Raw genomic sequence first — 23,450 nt, forward strand, 5'->3', positions numbered from 1 at the left:
CTTTACACAGCAGATTATTCATCTCTTGTGCTGTAGCTTTCTATCCTGTGTGCTGGCATATAATATGACTGCAAATATTGCACTGTTCGCACTTTAAAATACACTAAATAACATTTATAAAACAGTCAGAACTGAGAAAAAAAGGATTAGGGATAAAATTCAAGGCTGTTGGCTCTGGATCTGCTCTACGCATGGATGCTGCTGCAGAGGTTGGTGCTCTGCGTGGCATGAAGAGGAAAGTAGACCAGTGCCTGAGTACCAAGCAGTAGGGTGGGTAAAGGCTCCCATTTTCAATGGGAATTTTCTCTGAAGTCCCAGGGATGTTTTGCCCCCATACAAGCACTATTGTAAGGGGACAGGCAGGATGGAGGACTCAGGCCAGTTCCAACAACCAATCACAACTACTGCTACCTTGCAGGACTTCTCTCATAACTCAAGAAGAAGGGATTATTCTCCTCTGTCATTTCAGTTGTCACTAAACAGCCAAAGCCAGCAAGCACCTTGTGAGTCACAGCTTCAAAAATGGCTTGTTACAAAACGGCTATTCCTCTAAGAGCTGAGCAGTACAGGTCAGGTCCAGACACTGTCTGGGCCTTTTCATCAAAAGGCAAAGAAGGAAAGAGGCTTTTCACTTGTGATCTTGATCCAGTCAGCTGGATTTTTGCTCTGTGTGAAAGCAAGTACCAGACACGCTGTCTTTCCCCTATCCTAGATCTCACTCGGAGGCTCAGCATCTTCCTCAGCATCAAACACAGCATTGTCCCTGTGAGGGGACAATGGGACCTGTGAGGGGAACAATGTTGCCTACCTATTTATCCCATGACTCCACACAGTTATAACAGTTATACTTCTGGAAATGCTGTGCCAAGACCAACAGTTAATATTCCATTAGGAGTTAAACAGGCAGGGGTTTACAATTGCTAGGCTACACAGCTCCAGCAGCCATGTCATCTTACTTTAATGGGATATCCGAACCCGATTTCCCTAACCAGAGGTCATTGACTTTTAGCACATAGAAAGGGAACATATTTTTCTCCATCTTTTTTTTTTTTTTTTTCAAATTAGGTGTGTCTAAAAATGTCCATATTCACGAAAGACAGCTCAGCAGAAATGTACAATATATTATATAAACACTAGAACACAAATCAATTTGAGAGGTTGAATCCTCTGTGCAAAACAAGGAGCTCAGTACCCCTCAAAGATGAGTCACAGAGAAAGAAGCTCAGGACTGCAAAAATAAAATATACAAATTTATCTGAGAATAATCACTATTTCATGCTTGCTTATAATTATAATTTAATTATAAACCCAATTTTGCAACAATTTTTTAAAGTAGGCAGTTAGCATTGAAGTATTTTATATGCAACAATCTGCTATTGAACTTCCTCATTATACAACAATTGCTATATAGATTTCCCTGTTGTTTAAGCATATTTTTTTGCCACTTGCAGATTTCAGTTGTAATCTGATAATACAAACTATTTGATCCAAGATCAATGGTACTATTTTACATGCCACATTGCAAGAAATGGTAGTTGAATATTTGATATAATACATATCGATGGAGAAGCTCGTATTTTTTTCCTTTTGCGTGCAGACGGATTGACAAATAGAAAACTTTTGGATATTTGATAGTCTTCCCCACCCCCATAATCATTCATCTTAGAAAAAAACAAATCTATTTAATAAATCAGATGTTTACCCCATGTGAGGGCCCCTACTCTTCAGTGGAATTTCTAACCTGGCTGAGCAGAGGGAAATCCTAGATTAAAGAATAAATTATCTCAATTTCATGCGCTTCCCAACTGGTTCAAACCACTGAAGCTTCACCGACTTCAGCAGAACCAGGGCAATTTCTGTCATTTGAGGATCTGTCACCTAACTTCTAGAAAGAGAATAAATTTCTGCCTCTCGCAGTGCACAAAACTAGCTTATCTCACAGGTGTGACAACTGGGTCTCCAAAATCATCAGCAGCTATTCCCTTGGGAGAAACATTGCTTTGTGGTGCAGCCACTGTTCTGGTAGGTAACGTCATGCAATCAATATGTAGAAAAGGACCTCACATTTTATTTGAGCCTGCAGGGGTCTGTAGGAATCATATTGTGTAGGGACTTTCCTATGATTACATATTGACTCTTTCACAATATGATAGAGAGAGGAAACTATTTCGTTTGAGCTCACTGAGAGAAAGGGGAGGAGGCAGAACGCAGATTTTTCTCATCAGGCGTTCCCAAGGAGGCTCTGATTTTTTATTGTGTATATGGTAATAGCTTCGGACAATTTTAGCAAATGGCATGAGTTGCACCTTATGGGGAAAAGGAGAAAGACATTCTTTCACAAAGAAAATCAGAACGTATCAAGCTATAAGTGCTTGGGGATAGTTGTGAGAACATTTTAAATTTGGGTGACTTTTTGCTGAGACTGCCACGTTTTGGTGTGCAGTTCTGAAAGCTACAGGAAGAAAATCCTGTGTGTAACACAGAGCCCTGGCAGGAATAATCAGTTCAGCCCCTGAGCAACGCTGGCTTCACAGTGCTGTTGCGAGGTCCCTGAGCTACACCAGGCTGTGCAGAAATTCCTCATGCTTTTCCACACATTCAGATGTGTTGGGAGAGGTATTTGGTGAGGCTCCCAGACATTTCTTCAGCTCCGTGGGAAGACCCTGTCACCACGTGGCTACAACTGTTGCCAAATCAATTATATTTGCAAGCACAGAAAGGCAGGGAGAAGGGGAAGGGCTGGGTTTCCATGTGGCATATGCTCTTCAGTTTTCCTGCTCTAAACTGTCATGCAGAGTGATTTAGCAGTATTGGAAAGACTAAAAGAAATTGATTTAGCCATTAAAAAATAAGAAGAGCTCTCAGTGTTGTATCAGCTGTAGCTGGAAGGAGAGTTCAGGCTGGCACTAGAAAATTTATTAAATTGTTAGAGTCCACAGAGAAGATGAACTTACAAAAACTCAGTGGTTGATCTATTTTAGTATTTTTGGAGAGCAGCAGAGTGCTCATCTCCTGAAGTACCAGCAAAGATTTCAGGGAGAGTTTTATACGACCATAGCTCTGCTTTGGCAAGAAGGGTAATACTAACGATAATAATATATACAGTTCTATTATTTTTTTTTAATCTGAGCTATGAAAGGCATGATTATCCTGGCCCCAAACTGAGATGCATTGTTTGGCTTCCTAGGGTGGAGCTGGAATTGCTCCTAAATTCCACTGGGATAAATCAGAGAACAAATCTTTAAGTTTTGAATGAAAATGTTCTTCATTGAATATGTTTGCATTTAATAGAAATAAAACGAACCCATGAACATACTAAACTAGGGCAAATCAACCTCAATGAATAATATGCAAGTCTTTGAAGTGAAGCTTCCCACTCAATTTTTGTATCTATTTACACTGATACATTAATTAATGCTAAGTAATTCCTAATTGTAGTGATTTGATGGCAAACTTTTAAGCATACTGAAAAAGGGAAGAATAATAAATAAAAAGAGGTGAGAAATTTCCAGTAGCCTGAACTATTTTCTACTAATAACTTCACTTGAACGTAAAATACTACACAAAACCAGCTAGTCAATTAATTAACAGTTGGTAAATAAACATACATTTTATTTCTGGAAGATATATGTAGTTATTGTGTAGCATCTATATTCAGGAAGCCGTTGTAACATGAAAATATACCTCACTGCTGTATTAGTAATCATAGAAATGTTATTCTGTCAGCATTATAAAATATTCCTAGATGAAATTTACGCTGGTAGGATGCAAGCAGGTATGAGTCAGGGAGTTCTGGGTTCTTATATACTTGAGTCGCATTTGAAATAGGCATATAAGCACAGATTTCTCCAGCTCTTACATGTGTAGACATTTTTAATGCTTTCTGCTCCAAAAAAAAAAAGGGGGGGGGGGCAGGGGGAAGAAAAGAAACAGAAAAAAGCTCTGCCCTTTGTGCTTCCCATTGTGAATAGAAATTGTTTTCCCTTGGATTGATAACTTATTGATAGTTACCTTGCTAATCTTGTAGAGTTACGTCAGCTGAATTCATTTAAACAGTGCTGTTCACTAAATCCCTCTGATCTCAGAGAGAAAGCAGGGCTTGCAGAAATCAGAAGGCAGCAAAAACATCCAAACTACAGAGAGTGGCTGATGATGAACGTCTACTCCTCCAGGTCCTGCTGGATCCATCTTGAGCAATGCAAGACATAGACTTGACTCTGATTGTCTGAACAAATGACCACCAAAGGGTTTTTGCTTCAGGAATAGCATAAGCAATTTTATAATCACATATTACAGACTTATGAGACAGGAATAACATGAGAGATATGATCATCATAGCTTTGTACTGTTCTTTCATATTTAAAAGCACAGCTGGAAACTTTCTGGAGATGAAAGATATAAGATTCAAGTAACAAAGCACAAGAATCTTAAAGGTATGAGATAATATTGCATATATCACAGAACAGTCACTCACCGTCCCCAGATTAGATAATTCAAGAGACTGATTTCCATGAAGTTGAGATATGCAGTTCATAAAATGCATGTGTAATTGCTTTCCTAAACTGATTAAGCAATTCCCATATCTGTGCATCCCAATCAGTAATTGCAGACCTAACCATCCATTTGCATATTTTCTGTTACTCACTTGGCATATACAATCACTGTGCATGCAAACTAAGAGCAGTATTTTACATCCTAACAATTTGAGAATCAAACCTCTAAGCCTTTTTCTTGTCTAACTTTTGTAATAGATTTCACATTGTTATATTTAAAGTGGATTTTGGCCATTCCTCCTTCAGAACAAATAATAGGAGCTCTTCACTGTAAACTGAGATAATGAATCAGACAGTTTCTGGAGGGGTTTCAGATAAATATCTCCTGTAATTAATAAGGCTAAATGAACACACATTGATCTGGTTACTTCTTGTCCACCACTGATACCAGTAAAATACAAAGTTTGTGAAGAAAATTGAATATTTATGTAGGAAATTAATAGAAAAATAATAGAATACAGCATTCCTTGTTTCTCATTCTTTTCATGTCTATCACCTTCTCTATGCTGCACTCTTTTATTGGCTTTATCAGCTTCCTCCTCCCCCCCCCCAAAACCCTTTAAAAGAAAAAAAGAAAAGAATTAATTATTAACTGTTTACTTTGTCACCTAAGGTCTCAACTGCACCTGCCCCAAACTGCATGTAGACAAAAAAAGAGAAGATGGTTTTGGAATGCCTCTCCTCAAGGTAAGACTTTGCTCCATCCCATGTAAGCATTAAATCTACCTCTTGTTGAGAAGTGAAAACCTTCAACAGGGAGAGGGAGAGTAGCACCAACATGGGACCAAGGGCACGTTCCTGGGCCTCTGTCTCGGCTCCCCATGCAGAGGGTGGAACTGAACTGGGTAGGTGTGCTCCATCCAAAATGAGCTGTGTTCTGCTACCCTTTGTTTATTATAGCAAAAAAGTGACCCTTGCTTCCCTTTAAGAAAAAAAAAAAAAAAAAAAAAAGAAGGAAGGATTTTTATGAGGCAATTCCTCAGGTGACCACAGAGTAACATAAAGTAAGAGAGGTAAATGCTGGCCATTCCCTTCCCAGCCAGTACTGGCAACTCCCTTACTAATGTGCTGTACCTCATGAGACTTATTCTGAGCTGTTCTGTACTTCCCCTGCATTGCAGATGGATGCATGCACAAATCCAGAGGGGTCAGCCACTGACAGATGAGATGCTGTGATGCTTCCTGATGCCAAAGTCCAGTATGGATGCAGTTATTTGTTGTCTTTTCCAAAGCAGTCAGAATTGCTCATCTCTGAAACTATTTAGGTGGTTCAAGATGCAGATAAAAATGACAATGTTTTCTAGGAATAGATCCAAATTTGGGATCCTGATCCAAAAGGTAAAGTGTTGTAGGTATTATAGTGCTTTACCCATAGTACACATAGGCAGGAGACAAGTACCCACCCTCTCCATCATCAGCTTAATGCACGAGATTCTGAACTAACATGAATCAAAGCTGCAGGAGATTTTTATACATTTGTAATTTTACCAAGTCAGACTTTATGGATAGAGAAAATGAATAACCTCATTTTTAAAGGGGTCTATATCTCTGAGATAGTAAATGCATAAGCCACATCAGTATTAATGGAAGTAATGTGCATGCATGTGTAGCAGAATAAACACATTAAGTGCTGTTAATCATCACTTAAACATAGAAATCTCTTTGAATATCAACAGCGCTGGCAGCTCCCTTGACTACAATGTTTTGGGATGCAGAGCCAGAAATGTCTTTCACTTTTTAATGATTTTTGAAATTATGTTTTATTTTATGGATTAAACTCTGAGGAGGTGTTAACTGACATAGCAGCACTAACTTTTATGGAGTAGTGCCAATTCATTCTTTAAGGCAATCTGTCTCTAGATATGAATAAGAGGTAAGATTAAATATAAATAATATGGCAGAAACATCTTATTTTTAACAAATACAGAAAAAAAATACTTCCTCACCGTTTTCTTGAAAGTAGCTTTTTGTAGTAAAAAAATTTAGATTTTTTTCAAAAAGTTGATTTTATTGTACTATAATTGTATACACTTAAGACTGTTCAAAAATAGTTTTCATATCTTTGAAAACAGCTGCCATCTTGAGTGTTTATTAATACTAGTGTTATTATTAATATGAAGATTACTGTGGACAACATTTGCAGCCTTCCAAAGTTCAGTTTCATTGCAGCTATCCTACTTAATCCAAAATTAAGCTACTGAACCACGGGTCAGAAGCACCGCAGTTGACGCAGTAACAGTAGATAGTAAGTTGATACATGGGAACTGCATGCAAGGCGGAAACCTCAGGCCAGTGCAGGAATAGTAGGGACTTTATAACTGTTAACAGCCTTGAATTCTTTCCAAAGCCATACACCACTATATAAATTTATGTTTCTTATTGATCCTTTTGCATCATAGAGAATCCGTATGTAAACAAGTGACAGGAGCTACTGTACGCTTCAGATCCAGTGACTAGTTATGCATATGTGTACACAGGGTCTGAAGCATGGACTCATATCAAATAGTATTGCCCAAAGTATGAAGGCAGAGTTAATTTCAGTGTCTTGCTTGCTTCCCTGCATCTGTTTGGTTCACACAGCCTGATAGAAAAAGACATTCTTCAAAGACTCACTGAATCACTTTTCAGAGTACTTTAGAGCTTACACATCTAACGGAGGGTACCTTCTCCTGATTTCTTGCCAGTCGCTGGCTACAGTCCCTAGGAAAGGTGGTAGAAAGGGAGAAGACACAATCCACTGAACAACCCACCCCACTCAGCCTGCATCTCCTTTGCTCTCAAACTATTTCTGTGTGGCTTATCAAAACATGTGACAGCAAAATAACTTTGGTGCCCAGCCCACGTTTTCAGACATAAGAAATTAAATTATTTTGCTGTATTAATTATACTCTTCTAGGTGCAAAGGTTATACTGTAACTCCTTTAATCTTACCAAACTGCAGAAGTCCAAATTACCTAGGCCTTCCAAAGCCTTTCAGCCCTTCTCCCAGCTTTAAGTTCTACAAAACTAAAATCATTAATGTAGTCAATGTTAGGATTCAGATACTGGCCAAGGAGAATAAAATTTTGGTCTTCTAAAACACGGATATCATCTGGAGGCCCCAGTTGCCACTGAAGGTAATAAATTCCAGGATAAGACGTGTGATTCAGCCTCACCACATCATGTCACTTTGAGAGCTAGCTCCTTCCAGATGAAATATTTCTGTATTCTGTGACATGTTATCTACCTCCAGCTCTTTGAATGAGGTTCAAATCAGACTGAGACCGTAATAAGGAGGAATAAACAGAGTTTCCAACTCAGTTTTTCTAATGCAGCACTGGACTTATCAGTGCCAGTGCTGAAGGCTGCCAACTCCTCCTGCAAGTCAGGTATCTCAGATATAGTCCCAGAGGCAGCTTTTCTTTGAGGTCAATACATAACCAGAATATAGCTGGGAACCTTATAGGGTTTAATTAATCATCTATGATTTTTGAGGAAAAAAATACAGTCAACGACCCCTTGATTTTCACTCAAAAGATAAGATTAGCCAAAAGATTTTATATGCAGAGACAGTAAATAATTTTATGTTCTTTCTCCTCCAATGCCTTTGGTGGTCCTCATGAGCAGAGTTCCACCAGGGCCACTGTTGTGATTCTGTTTCCAGCAATAAGAGATGAACGTACCTTTGATACATTTACTATTTGGAGCACGCTTTATTGCCAGTCTGCACTGTGTATTTGCCTGCCAGGGAAGTTATAACACAACTGGGAGCACCAGAGTGACTGTTTTATGCACAACCAGGATTCAAGTGTGGTTCCATTCCATTGGGCTACTAAGGAAAGAAAGAGAACGAAATACCTGCTGAAGTGGATGGCCAGAATTTCTTGTCTTATACAAGCCATTTATTTCTGTATCATTTGTGGGATATATTTTGGAAGGATAAATATTTTTAAAACCAGTCAGTATTTTATTGCATTCTCACAACTTATTTAAAACCTCAAAGCAAATGCTTTACTCTATTACTTAAATATATATATATATATAGAGAGAGAACACAGCTGTATATCATCTGTAAAAACATCACTCACTATTAGTTCCTTGTATTAAAATGCAACTTTATTACCTACTGCAATTATGAGAAATTTAGTCTGGTTCATATATTTTCCAAGGTATGGAGAATTACATCATATTATTTTTGGTAGTAGACAGCAACATATTGTGCCTTTCTCATAGCTAAGTCTAAAATTATATACTAAGACAGTGATTCCATTACAGAATATGATTTTAAGATATTCTTCTAATTTTTTCATTAATGGCTTGAATGGTCACAGCAAATTCCAGATGATGTGTGGTAGTAACTGCTTTTCTGGTTCCATCAGATATGAACCATCACTTAGCCTAAGAATTTCTTTCAGCTCGGCTGTGATTATATATACAGAAGCAGAGAAAATAGTACTTCTGTTAGAATTAGTGACAAGCTAGCATAAGTCATTGGGACCCATCAGCGAAGATCACTCATGAGAAAAAGCTTTCTGTATTGAGTCCTAAATCTTTAGGATGAAATTCTGACCCTACTGAAGAACTGATCTAAATTCTACCTATGCAGTACAAAGCAGCTTCTCACAAAGCAGGTGTTTGTATGAACCTACTTTTTTGTTTAAAAGTCTGTTTGCATTTTCTAAACTCCACGGAGCAGGCTGAAGAGAAGAAATATTTTTAAAATTTAAACCACTGAACTTGAAAAGTTTTCTGGATCTCATGCGAAGGGAAGTTAATATAAATAAAACAAGACTTCAGTACCTCTGAAATTTTTATTATAATAAAACAATTTTCACTGTGTTCACAAACCTGAGGCAAAATATTGCTCTCAGTGATGTAAATAGGAATCTTTTCAATATGCATAAAAGGTACCAGCCAAGTCCTAAATTCATGTTTTTATTAGAGAAAACTGATCAAAAAAGCTGTTTTTAAACATTATTGGATTAGATAGCAACATCATGCATTTCCATCTGATAATCTAAAGTTATTTCTGAGAGTTCCAGCTCCCATGCTAGCATTGCAGAAGTCTCCCCCAAAAATTCTCAATGTTTTTAATTAAAAAATGCCTGAAAATGCTTTTTCTTGACTTTGATGCTGTCACTTCAGGAGCAACAATGTCCAGAGAGGGCAGCATTAATGCTTGATTGGTGAGAGATGGGAGTGTAACCAGGGGGAGGTGGGAGACAGAGGGGCAGATTGTGGGTCTGAGGGCAACAGGGGCAGTATTTCTCCAGGACATGAGCCAGGGAGATGGAAGAGGCGAAGCCTTTTAGGCCAACAGACATTTAAATGGGCAAGGGATTGGACTGTGGACCCAAGCAGAATAGCCTGCTTAGTATCCAGAGAGGGGTCTGACTGCAGCTCTAATAATTTACTAGACCCTTAATTACCCGAATAATTACTAGGTGGTCAGTGTGATGAATTTGGTCCATCTGAAGTCAAGGCACTCTACTTTAATTTTTTTCTCTTTTTTTTTTAAATGGAATTAAACTGTGTTGTGATAGATTTTTCCACTTTGCATTTGTAACTCATAGCATTCAATTTTTCACAGAGAGGCAAAAGTTATGTTAAAGCAAATCAAGTATAGCTCTGCCTTCCTTTTCCACTTTTTCAGCTATGGAGAAATATATTGCTAATCAACATGAAATGCAATTTTGACTGCATGAAAACTACTTTTTGCAACTCTAGGCAATTATAACAAGTCTATTGAAAAATTTGCACTCTTGCAGTACTATCAAAATGTGGTATTTTTCAAATTACACACTGGATACAAATACTGTATTGAACAGACTTTTTCCACTACCTTGGGATGGACTCTTATGCCCTTATCCCTGCTGAATAGGTATTTCTTGAAGAGCAAAGCTATTGACTTCTGAGGTGCTATTTGCAGTATCAAGTTTTAAGAAACTCAAAAACTCATCCTGAAGCTATTTTCTCCCCTTGGTTTCAGACAGTTATTAGACAGAACTGAGAAGGGGCCCAGGATCTTAACACCCAGAACAGCACCCAGAGCTCCCTCAGCTTCTGCCTTTACTAATTCAGATAGTATTTCACTCAGCAAAAACTATTTTTTCCCACTTTTCTAAAGTCAGTATGAAAGCATTCACAGGGGCCTGGAAATTAAACTTCCTCAGCTGTGATTGTGTAGGTCTGAGAAACTGGAGCATGGTCAGTTTTCAATGCTGAGTGTACTAGCACAGGTGATGCTGTAGCCTGGAAGAGGTAGAAGGAAGCCTGTGTTTGCTGTGTTCTGAGCCATCAGGATCCAACCTTTCTCCTGTTTTGCTTGCAAAAGTCTCTTGAGTTCCAAAACTGAGGGAACAAAAGCTGATTTTCATCCTCTGGATAGATTTTCTGATTTTAAAAAAGCTCATTTCCTATGTGATTAATATTAAGAATATGCTCAACTCCCATTGCATTCAGGGGGTACTAAGAGCATAGTCATGGCTTTCTGGATGAAAAAAAAAATAATAATAATAAAAAAGGAGTTTACCACTGCCTAAGAGCTGTGATTTACAGTTTTGCTAAATTACAGGATTTCCCACAATCTCACTGCCAATCTCACTCCAAGTTCAATGAGCACCAAATTAGGCAGTGTTTGCATGCAGTGGTGCACACACTGCTCAGTGCCCATACACAAGCTACTGCTATATTTGCCAGCTATGAATCATACTCCAAAGTGGATACTTGGTTTGTCACACTTATTGTGCTGGCAGCTTATTGTTGTTGGAGTAGGATAGTATTTCTTATAGATGATTAAAATGATGAATGAGTTAGGAGAACCAGAAACTGGACCGGGAGCTGAAGTCCTGTACTCAAAGCTTATGGGATTATATTTATTGGGATGTAACTCATGGAAGACAGGGGCTCTTTGGAGTACACTGGGGGAAGAAGCTCATCTATCTCAGGTGTGAAGGTCCATAAAGCAACAGGTAACAAATCACCGGCAGAATTGTTGGTGGACAGATGGGCAATGTGCACCAGCCTGCATCCACCATCCACAGAGTGTCTGTCCTTGATGGTCTCTGTCTACAAATCTGGGCTTTATTGCTCTTAACTTTATTCATAGAAAAGAGTATGCAAGCTGTGCTGGTTTATAGTTCAGAAGTTCAGAAGTGTTATACACACCTGGCTTGGGTTGCAAAACTATGGCATTTATTCCCAGTATATAAGGAGGGGTACTTGATTTCAGAATATCCTTTCAATTAAAGGAATACTTGTACATAACCCAGAATCTTATTATGCAGTTCAGGGCTCCTTACTCCTAAATTCCTTTTTTTCTGTCTTCTTCCAAAAATTGTTTTAGTCTTCTTATATTTTTTGCTTTAATTTTCAGTTTTATTCATTTTTATTCTAATTAAGCTCTGAAAAGCCTTTCTTCATATCATATGCAGATTGATAATTAGTTTGAAGGTATTCGTCAGTCTACAATATCTTTTGTTATTGTGGAGTTTTTATAAAAAAAAAAAGTATTAAAATAGTGCTACCTCCTCACTCCTGAGAAGCCTGTAATCCAACATCCACAGATAACAAGGAATAAGGTATTAGTTCTGATTTTATATCTTTTAAGCACTGGTCTGCAGAGCAAAAAGATATATAGATTTATATAAAAACATCTGTTTAGTCAAACACTGACACGCATTTAATGGAAAACAAGGGTGATTCTAATAACATTCACTTAATCTATGACAGTTAATACTGACTTCCTTTCTTACTTCTATTTCCAGAGTCAAAGATGGGTAATCCAAGAAGGACACACAAAGTTTTCTCCCAGTGTGTTAGTGCTAGCGTCAGGTTATTTGACCTTCCCACTATCTCTGGACAGATTCCCCCAAACACAGTTGGACAGGAATGGACCCTTGACAAGAATGCTAAGTTAAGTAATCCACCAGCCTTGCATGTAGTGTTTCATATATTTGTTTGTATTTATTTATTACCTTACCAGAGCTCGTTAGAAGACTCTTACCAAGGGTAACACTGAAGCTGTTCAGGTCCGTGTAGGGAGGCCTATGTGAACACTGATTCAGTGGGGTTGGATAAAGCCCCACCGAGCATTAGTAGCATTAGCATCATATCCCTTTATATGATGTCACGCACGCAGTTCCAATTGGCTCTCTCATAAGTGAAACTCCTTGCAGACATATAATGAGGATTTGGTATTTTCTTAATAGAAAGTACTAATACTGAAACAGATGGTAGAAGAGGGGGAAAGTATCAAGAGAGATTATTGAGTTTTTATCTTGCAATCTGCCAATAATCGTGAACTGGTGCCCTGGGATGAAGACAATGAAAGAAATCAGAATTAGCAGGTGAGGTCAGGCCTGTGAAAGCAGAGGGGATAAAAGGAAGAAAAAAAGCCTCCTGTCCTCTACTTGACACTTTAGGAATCGATTTATTAGTCTGTTTCTTTGGGGAAAAGCAACAGCAAAAAACAATTTGCAATTAATTTTCCTCCTAACAAACTTTATAATAGTTCCTAATAGCTATTTATTTTGGCAGTTTGATGAAGAAATAGTCCTTGTTTCATATAGTTGCTGTGGATACCGCTGAGCACCCAGCGGTGCTCCCCAGCACATGCCCACCAGATGTGCTGTGCTTCTGCTCCGCCGAGCCGCCCAAGCACTGGTGGACACTGGAGCTTCCTCCCAGCACTGGTTTTCTCCCAAGGAAGATGAGGGCCTGTACAAAGAAGACGGAAGGATGGGAAAGGCCACAAGGCAGAACTGCAGCAGGCTGCAGCTGGGACACCAACAGAAGCATCCACTTGTCAGTGTTAATGAAGGAACGTGACTCATAGGAAGCGTACGAAAAATGAACCTGCAGATTTCATCCTTCCCAATGCTAACACAGAGAGTCAGAGCCTTCTATGATCAGGTAGTAAGGAAACTTGTTTGAAAATAATTATTGCCTAGCCTTTTGAAGGATCAGGGAATAAGACAGAGAAATATGCTGTGGCCCTGAACATACATTTTATAAAAGCCAAAAAATATTCTAGCTTCAAAGAATTTGGAATGTGCTGTAAATCTAGAATAGGGTGTATGTGTTTTTCCCTTCATGAGAAGCAGCTTCTTAAATCCAGTCTGAATGTGAAAAAAATGAGTCAAAAATAGGCAGGTTGCTGAATGCTAGAATTAATGAATTCTAATTCCTATGGATTTGTGTTGCCTGATTAAATAACTCCGCCTGAATTCTACCAAGGTTTCCTGTCATCTGCATATACCACTTTCTGCATGTAGCTACCATCTCCTGAGTTAGATATATTGATGTATATCGATCCCCTGCAATATTTTCTAGCGTAGACAAGCCCCTGGAGTCTGGCATTGCTACGTTTATAGAAGAGTCCTGAGCAGCCTGGCTTTACCCAGCCCCTCACAGTTCCCATCAATAGTGATTTCTGAATGCTAGGAACTAAAGCAATCCACCATCCTTTTCTTCCCTCCAATCCCATCAGCCCCAAGCACTGAACAGTCCCCAGACTCACCTGTTAAGGCCCTCATGCAGCCTCAGATGTATCTCCTGGCTGGAGCATGGTGTCTTCAGAGTTTGAAAGCTGTTTTCTCTCAGGTCACAAATTCCCCCCATGTGAATTTCTGGAGCTCAGGAAGTTGTATGTCTGTGTAAAGTTCTTCCAGTATTTTGAATCTTGAAGTGTTTATAATGCTGCTGGCTGCTGTAGATTCTCTGGTGTTTAATAAGCTGCAAACCCCCCCCCCCCCCCCCCCCCCCCCGAGAAAACTGAAATGAAACAATGGGAATTCTTAGAAGTGAACACAGAAGGACAGATGTACATGGGTAAACCTCCCACCCACCCACCCCCCAAAGTGAGGATTTCCTCAGGGAACCAGGCTCAAAATGAGAGAAAACATCCTGAAGAAAACCCCCAGTGTTTTACATATCTACAAGATTGCAGCGCCTTGAATACAAAATGGTTGTCTACCTCAAAAGCCCGAGGATTCCTTAGAGATTTAAAGGTATAACATACAGTGAAGGAATTTGTAGTAGTTATCTGGCTCAATACAACATTCAAGCATTTTTTGGCAGAATGAGCTTTTCTATTTCTGCTCTAAAAGCCATCCAAGAGCAGAACAATCCTTTAGCAAATGTCAGCAGCAAAAATATATATTCTGCTTTTTATTAAGCTAGTCTGTGCTAATCTGTTTTAGACGCTGGTTTCAAATTCTTTAGCCAGAGCCTTTTTTGTTGTTGAGAATGGGGTGATTTGACATGCCAGGTGCAGAAGTGTCTTTTGCATACTCAGACACAGTCTGAATCTCTGCCAGCACTTAAAGAAGGTCCTGCTGAGACCGTGCTACAGAAAACTGCTTCTGAAGCTGGAGAGCTTCTCTTCCACAGCTCGTACAGATGGTTAGGGCTCATCTACTTGACTTGTCAGCACTAGGTACTGTCAGTTGTGCACTCACCTGGAGTTTCCCAAGGATCAGTAAGGGCTGATTGACTACCTGGCTCATGTTTCACAATAGAAGGAAAATTCTTGACAATGTTACCCAACTACCCTCTCATTCCCTTGTTTTGATGTGTGTGCATTTTTTCAGGGAAAGGGGTTTTCATGCCAACAGGCACAGTTGGCAGCAGGCTGGAAGCCTCCTCTGCACAGTGCTGGCAGCAAATTAGCTGAAGATCACAGCCTCCACCGAGCCAAGGAGCAGTTCAAAGAGACAAGGACTGCGCTCCCTGGGAAACTGGTGTAGATAAAAAGACGAGGGGTCATGTAGTGTTTGTAGTTTAATAATTTAATCTGGGAGATCTTAGAAAAGTTTGTGATGTTTCTTTGTCCAATCCAAGCAGGTTGATAATGGGGCATGCCTGGCATTCCCTCCCCAAGCGGCCCATTTGCTCTCTGTGTGACACTGGGCAAACCATGAGGGACAAGACTTTCATGTAGCTCTGAGGTTTGACATCTGTGGCTCTTCATATAGATCAGAAAGTTTGGCACACTGAAACAATTGCCAGCCTAATAAATCTTACCTACTGTGAATGTGCTAGACTTTACTAGGAGATTCACAGAAATAGCTATATGGTTTGTTTCACACCTTAATACATGAAACAGCCATTACAGCTATTCTAAGTAGTCAATACAGAGAATTCCCCCCAAGATGTCTGCTCAGAGCAATAATTTTGGAAAGAAATGTAAACAATCCTTAGCTTCTGTCATATTAGAGTGGTTTACACTGTGATACCAGGCATATCTCAAATGCACCAAAAAAAACAAAAAAAAAAGCCAACAGTAATAATCTGACTAATTATAATTACTTACATTTTGCAAAATCAGAGATGTTACATCACATCTAAAAAAAGGAAAGCTCATCCATTTGCTGGCTACAGTATTCCCTGAGTACTGTTTGTTAGAGACTGAACAAAGGCTTCAGGCATGAAGCAAACAACCAAGAACAGACCTATCTAAATTATGGTACTTTTGAAAAACAAAACAAAACAAGAAACCCCAATCAAATCCAATCCCAATTTTATTGTTTTTCATAAAATTTTAATTTCACATTTAACACCTATAATTGGAAGACCATGACATATTGCCAAGGCCAGTGTGTATCTCCAGAGTTTGCATGCCATGCTGAATGAGATGCGCTATTAGGTAGGGCCACCAGGGTTGTGTTGTGTTCTTCATCTGTGATACGCTAATGGCATTTGTCTAGTTAAGAACTTGTTATAATTATTGCTCTGTATATGTGAGTTGCAGCCCAACTACAGCAGGGAATTCTGCATATGAAACAATTTGGAAATTTCATATTTTTGGTAATGCTTAGTGCTTACTTTAGAATGGAGAAGCAGAACGTCAATATGTTTGTTTATCCAAGGTGTGTGTAAGCACCTTATGCAGGGATGGTTAACCTGTGAATGATTCACAGTTTCTCAGTAGTTCAAGAGCAGAGGCTGTATTTTTTTCGCTGTCACCTGTTGCTAGATGCCCACAGTATCAGGAAAGTAGGTAGGCTGATTAGTGGATTTTCAGAAGAGCCAGAATCTGGCACCCAGTGCATTTCATAGAATATCCCAAGATGGAAGGAACACACAAGGATCATTGAGTCCAACTCCTATTTCCCAGTTTCAGTGGGAATTTCCTACTCTGCCAGTAGCCGTTCTTTGTCCATCACAATATATGTATCTTTAGCTACCTAAACGTCCTTCTGCCTCTCAGTTCTGTCCCTTTTTCAAAGTCAGTCATTTTTCCTGTCTAGAGACTAAATGGAGAGATTTGGACTTTATATTACAAGCACCCAACAGTCAAATACATGAAAGAACTCAAGTCCCATACAAAATTACACAACACATGCAGATTTTCAAAGATTTTGATTTTAGGCCATTTCCAAAATCCTAGGGTTACATACATTGGGTTTTAATTTATATTATTTTCTCCCAGATAAATCAGAAATAATGCCACTGGGGTCAGTGGAACAGCAAGGATTTAGAATCATCCTTAAAGGAATACATATTGAAAGGTTGCATGGAAGCACATTCTTGAGGGCAAATGTAACAGGTATTTGGTACAAACCCTTACATTAAACACTCTACAAGAATCAAACTATTCAGATTACTTCTGTGTCTCCTTTTCTAAAGCCTTGACTATCAAGCTATATTGGAAATGGCTAGGTTGATTAGCAGAAGTCTTGGCAGATATCAGCAGTATATTGTTGAAGGTCTTTTGGAGATCAGCTAATTTTCATTAATCTTTTCTTTTTCCATGGACCTGAAGGGTCTAGGTTCCATGATATTAAGTAAAGCTAGTGCTTTAAAATAACTCTTCAAATGTAGTCAATGTCTTATTCCCCAGAAGTTTATGCAAGAAGTTAAAGTAAAAAAATGAAGACAGTCAAGAATTTTCAATGAGAATGGTGGTTTAGCAACCATCATTTTCACCGAGAAAATATAATTTTCAACAAAAAGTTGATGAATCTGGCATCTGACTCTTTTCCAGGAAAAGGGAAAAAACAGAAGCCAAAATGCCCATTTGATGTCTCTGTAAAGAGTTTTTTTTCCCATGTAAAACTGGAGAGAATTCTGTTTGGGAAAGGGTTGCTTTGTGTTTTGTTTTTGTGGCTGGTTGTTTTCAATCCCACATTAAAAATGAGATAAAAATTATGTTTTCTGGCCATCAGTACTGGCTGACTTCCATATGTATCTTATTTATTTTCTGATTCTACATTCTTTCTTTTATTGCCAATATAGACACTTCCATTACTGTTGAATACAAACTAAATGAAAATCTGTGGTCCATTGTACATTCCTTTTTCATTGCCTAGGAAACCATGAAAGATTAGCAAGGCAAACTTGTGAAGACACATAATATCCATCATCTGTATGGCTGCATGAAACTGTATCTCAGGTATTAATGCTTCTATGACAGTAAGACAGTGGATTTTTGTATCCAAGGCAAAAGGATGTCAGTAAATCCCTTCTGAAACTGCAAAAGTGAATAGTTCAGGTGACGTGGCCTTGGATCTGGTCTTCATTCCCAGCCTTGCCCCTACTGTGTTAGCCATAGCAAGCCACTGCGTCATCCTGTAAGTGATCATATTATCCTAGGCTTCTTTTTAAATAGAACTTTATTCTAAGGGCTATCTGCTGTCCTGTGCCTGCTTTCCCGTAGTGCATGCAGATCTTGATTACAACTGAGTTGTCCAGACAATGCTGCAATAGCTGAATGTAATGAAGCACCACGCAAAACCAAACATATTTTTTTCCTCTTGATTTCCTTAAAACCTTCCTCTTCTCTGTAGCCATCATCTCACCTAAATTACAGCCCATCTGACTCAACACAGCCTCCCAAGTCTTGTTGAACTCCTAAAGCCTCTGCCTTTGCTGTGCAGAGGACTGGACCAAGCAGGGGTATGTCCAAGAATAGTGTTTCCTCTGCCTTGTCTTTATACCTGTCTACATTGAAACATGCCATGGGAGCCATTAAAATCTCATAAGTTGCAGTATCTCCTTTTTAAAGTATAAGAATATGTTACAATTACTGCAAATGCCTAAGGCAATGAATCCTGAGCTTTTAGCAGCATCCATTGTATGCATGTCTTACGGTCCTTTTTTGCAAACCAAATATTTGATGGAATTATAGTTCTGGCATCATGAAAGGGAATGGTTATCTGTTACTTTTTCAGTGTTTCCCAGCCTGGGGCATCTGTCTGCAGATGACAGCAATAACACAAAGGACTCTTATCCCAGTAACCTGAAGTGCTCTGGATCTCAGACACATTACAGATTTACATTTACACTTTGTTGGTACCCTCGATGAAAAGAACTGCAAACTCATCATTATAAAGAGATATGCAAATCCCTCTTTTGTTTTCAAAGAAACCATTTAATTGTCTATTTTTCATCCTCAGATTTTTCCCAGCAGTTTCATTAGCTGACATGACAAAATGCCAGCTCATTTCATATTTAAATACAGGACCAATTTGAAATAATATATCTTTACTTTGGGAGCAAATTCATCTGTTATTATTCTATGAATAATATCCAAAAGAAAGAACTTAAGCCCTTTTCTCCCATTTGCATTATACTGTAGAAATGCAGGGTGAGTTGACAGACAATTTGTATTTTCTGTAATAAAATAAGGTGCTTTTAGTTGTTTTCTTTTTTATTTTCTGCAACTGTAAATGTTTAAAAACAAACAATGATCAGAAAAATTGAAAGAATCCTATAAAATCTAGCAGCAACATTTTCTCCAAGCACCCACACTGACTGTCTATTTTAATGCTCTGTGTGAATAGTAGACATGTCTCATACCTTACATTTTGGTCCTCAACCTTCTACTGAGAGATATATGTATGAATCTTCCTCATTCTCCTTTTCTCCTTCACCAAAAAGCCCTCTCAGAGTTCCTTGTTACAATATGCATCCAAAATAACCGGGCCATCATTCTGGCACTCATTTTTGTCCATGCAAGTGACTAGAGCTGCCAAAAACAGTTCTACCTGCTGTCTCCACACAGTGGGCTTGCTAGTATTTGGGCTTGGAAGTGAATGTTGGTGAGTGGCTCCCCACCAAGGTGGCCGGGTGAGTGACCACACACCATTGTCCCAGGCAGCCAGCAGCACCCAACAGCTGCTTACAGATCCCTGGGTCCTTCCAGACTCATGAAGAATCAGTGGGAGCCCTGCTAGGTTTCTGAGAGGTTTTGGATTCTCCATTGTTGGAAGAGTTTAATTCACTCCTGATGACTATTTTTTTTTTTTTTTGTCTTTAACATCTACAAGTATAGGGGGTGTGGAGCATTGTGCTTCTCCCTGAAGAATCCCTGTCCCTTCCTAAGTGCAGATTTTACTGTCTTTTAGTGTAAGTCTCCCTCTTTCATGCATGCACAAAAAGGAAAAAAGAAATGTAATTACATACATTGCTACTGATATATCCATTGAAGTAGTGGATTTTTTGCTAATAATAGACAATAAATGAACACAGTAACAATGGATCCCATCTGAACTCTCACTTACACCAAACTGATAAAAGCAAATTCCAATTCCTTTGCTATTTTTATCAGATACTTTCAGTGTAAGTGACTCATATGGTGGATAATGGTTTCCAATCCCTGCTGCAAGATTAATGCCTTAGTGAAGTCCATGAATTTATAGAGAACATATTTGTAAGGTTTGAAGCCTGGTTTTATTCTTAAGAGGGGACACAGAGAGGTACATCTTCTAGGCTCACTCACAGTTCTACTGTTACACAAGTACCTAATGATTTATTTCAAAATAATTAAAGAGGAATGTGACAAGCAAGCAGGAATCCTATGTCCTCTCTATCTTACTAAGAAAATTCATCCTGAGACAAAAGATCTGTAAAATGGTCTGTGGAGTTACTTAAATCCAGCTTTGAACACTTAGAATATAGGAGCGAGGGTGTCTATGTGATGACAATGCCATTTCTTAAAACGAAAGAAAAGAAAAGAAAACAAAAAGGTTTCCAGCCCTGGCCTACAACTTAGAGTCTGTGAAAGTCCACAAAAACCCATGGAGTTCCTTCTACAAGGAGCAGAGTGCATTCATGATCCTTTTACATTCCCTTCTAAGCTAAGCAGTTTTTTCCAGGGAAACACAAATCAAGCAGATATATAACACGTATGAGATGTTGCCTTCATTCTGAAAAATCACACTCTAGATACTGCTAGGCTGGTTCACCCAGGAGTTGAAGATGAAAATTTTCTGTGGAAAGTGAAATAATTCCTTTTTTCTCCCACCAGAACATGCTGACTCATTGAAATAGGAACATTTTCCAAGTTCAGTGTAAAATTTCTAATCAAAACATGAGAGAGAAGGAACTTACATAAGACACAGAAACCCTGAGGTCATATCCCACCCTGCCTGATTATGTCCAGATAAATGTTCTAATTGCAGAGCTATGGCTAACTGGGGCAGATCTCACTTCCTTTTCTGAAAAATTTCAAAAGATTCAAGTTTCATTCTCTTGCAGAACAAAAAAGTCTGCTTCAGAACTCCTGATATTTTACAAAACACATATTCCCAGACAGGTATAATGCCTGAAATCAGTGAGCTTCAATTTTGCCTTCTTCAAGGAGGACTTTAGAATACCAGCCACCTCATATAACCTCCTCAGTTGTAAAGAGACACAACAGCAACACCCCAGCCTCACGCACATCTGCCCACTACGGTCCATTTTTTGTAGGAACTGTGCTATAAATATCTTTTCAGAGTAGTTTAGCCTATGGTTGAGTGCCAGCTATGAAAAATTGTAAAAAATTCTTACTCCAGCCATAGCATCACAGGCTATAAAATCTGGGGAGAAATCTAATGGGATATAGCACGTGCAATGCAATAAAAAGACAGTGGCTGTAGTAATGTGGCAAAAAACCTAGGTAGGTGACGGGAAGGGTTCGAGGCAAAGCCCTGCCTTTGTGAGAGGCAGTTAGATGCTATGTTGTTTTGCACAGCTGAACATCATTCTTGCCTGTTCTATGCTACATCAGGTTTTGCTTTAGCAAGTCACCGAAGAACACACTTCAGATCAATTATGCAATCACATGCTTCCTTGAATGAAAGCCAGACCTTCTGTGACCTAGGAGTTTTGTACCTGGAAGACTTATTTTCTATCCATAAATGGTATTAATTGTTTGCAGTCTTGAATGTTTTAATTGTTCTCTTTTGCTTTTGTTGCGCCCTTAATTCCAAAGCAAAGCATTTCCTGTTGTCATTACCACAAACACCTTTCACGATGCCCTTAACCTTGGGCACATATCACTGTCAAAAAAAGGTATTTCTGTAAAACTGCATTGTCAGTAGAACAAGTGCAGCTATTTTCATAAATATCTGCACCATGATATTACTGACAAGGACTGACAACAATTCCATGCACTGACAGTCCATAGCAGGGAAACATAATTTTATAGGAATGATGAGGAGTAACATTATTCCACTGTTCGACCCAAATTATTTGGTATTTGACCAGATATCTTCCTTCAGTATAGCTTTTATTTCTGTGAGGGAAGGGAGCTCTTTTGGGATTGGCATGCACTGAAGTTCATAACTCATCAAAGATAATGTAATCATGGTGTTGTATTAATTGATCTTATTCAAAATGACTGCTGCATGTCATGCAGGCTATTCCACAGCTAAAGCAGACAGTAGGATACTCCTTGATATATTATTTAGAGCAGGAGAATTCACTTCTTACAATGCAAGTTTTTATTCTACCCAAGTTTCAGAAGCTCTTGTTTGGGAGATATTCAACAATAAGGCAAAGCTCTGATCTCCTTTCTCATGAATGATGGAGGAATTCTTAGATTTATTGCCTAAAATTTCCACTTTATTAAGCTGTCAAGTTTTGCTTGCTGGCCTACTACAGAGTGAAATACTAAATTTGATTTAAAGGTCAGAGGAGATGTGTGGCACCTACAATCTGCCTTTGAATTGTTTTTGTAACACTAAATAGAGTTTACAAGGAGAGAAAATTGGAACTGGTCAGCATAAGTCATTCCAATCACAGTGTCTTTGAAAAGACAGCTCTACTTTTAACTACACTAAAGGAGATAAAGGAAATGGATACATTAGTGTGTTGCTCTGGGATTTATGAAACTCCGAGCAGAATTCTGTGACTGTAATTGTAACAGCTAAGTAAGGGAAAGGCATCAGGAAAATGGTTCAGGTTTTGCTATTAATGCAGTAACCACAATTATAAAAAAACACTGATTTGTGGAGATGTTTTAATCTGAATTTACTAGAGTTTTAAATAAACTTGCAACAGTAAGCTCTGACCACTCTCCCAACAGACCTTTTTATTATCTCTGCATCACTACATCTTTTAGTTCACAAGCCAAATAAGGCCCCAGAAGAAATTACTTTCTTTTAAAATAATTTTACAACTGATGCAAAATATATTATCATGTTAATTAAATATATGAAGTATAACAAGGGCTGAGATATACATTTGTGGAAGAAGGAAACTTAATTTAATTTCCACCTTTTATATATAAAACTCTTGAAATATAAGAACTCCTAATATCCTCGTTTACCTCTTAGTACAGTCCTTTATCATGAACATTTCATTAGTCACACAGATAAAAGAAAACAATTACAAACTAGCTGTTAAGTCTATACGAGACATTGCTAGGTAACAAAATTTGGTATTATACTAAGTGGAAATTTGTGTTTCAGAAAAAAAGAGAGGCAATTTCCTTCTGCCTCGTTAAAGGAAATAGAAGTTCACTCATAATCACTATCTAATTCCCTAAAGGTGTCAGACTTCGTTTTCTGATTTTCTTGTTTGGAAATGTAGAAGAGCGTATCTCTTGCCTTGATTAAGAATCCTGAAAAAGAACTAAACCTTCAAGGACTTATTCTGTTACATTGCTCTCCTCTGTAGATAGAAAAAAAACAATGGACAACACTGAAA

At 38.5% G+C, this 23,450-nt stretch overlaps 1 protein-coding gene and 1 long non-coding RNA gene across 3 annotated transcripts in view; one reads left to right on the forward strand and one right to left on the reverse strand.

The window, feature by feature from the left end:
* Positions 1 to 23,450, forward strand: part of CBLN4 (cerebellin 4 precursor) — a 69,423-nt gene that overhangs the window by 25,253 nt on the left and 20,720 nt on the right. For both annotated transcript variants that reach the window (XM_048072600.2, XM_048072599.2), the window contains exon 4: positions 5,167 to 5,240. In XM_048072600.2, coding sequence (XP_047928557.2) covers positions 5,167 to 5,240 — 74 coding nt within the window. The remainder of the gene's footprint in view (positions 1 to 5,166; positions 5,241 to 23,450) is intronic.
* Positions 13,073 to 23,450, reverse strand: part of LOC136786486 (uncharacterized) — a 58,587-nt gene continuing 48,209 nt past the window's right edge. Inside the window, exons 2-3 of the long non-coding RNA XR_010825314.1 lie at positions 14,053 to 14,267; positions 13,073 to 13,250 (exon numbers count right to left, since the gene is read on the reverse strand). This is a non-coding gene — a long non-coding RNA (uncharacterized lncRNA). The remainder of the gene's footprint in view (positions 13,251 to 14,052; positions 14,268 to 23,450) is intronic.

The sequence above is a fragment of the Anser cygnoides genome, chromosome 16 (assembly GCF_040182565.1).
Source record: "Anser cygnoides isolate HZ-2024a breed goose chromosome 16, Taihu_goose_T2T_genome, whole genome shotgun sequence".
Taxonomy (NCBI): Eukaryota; Metazoa; Chordata; class Aves; order Anseriformes; family Anatidae; genus Anser; species Anser cygnoides.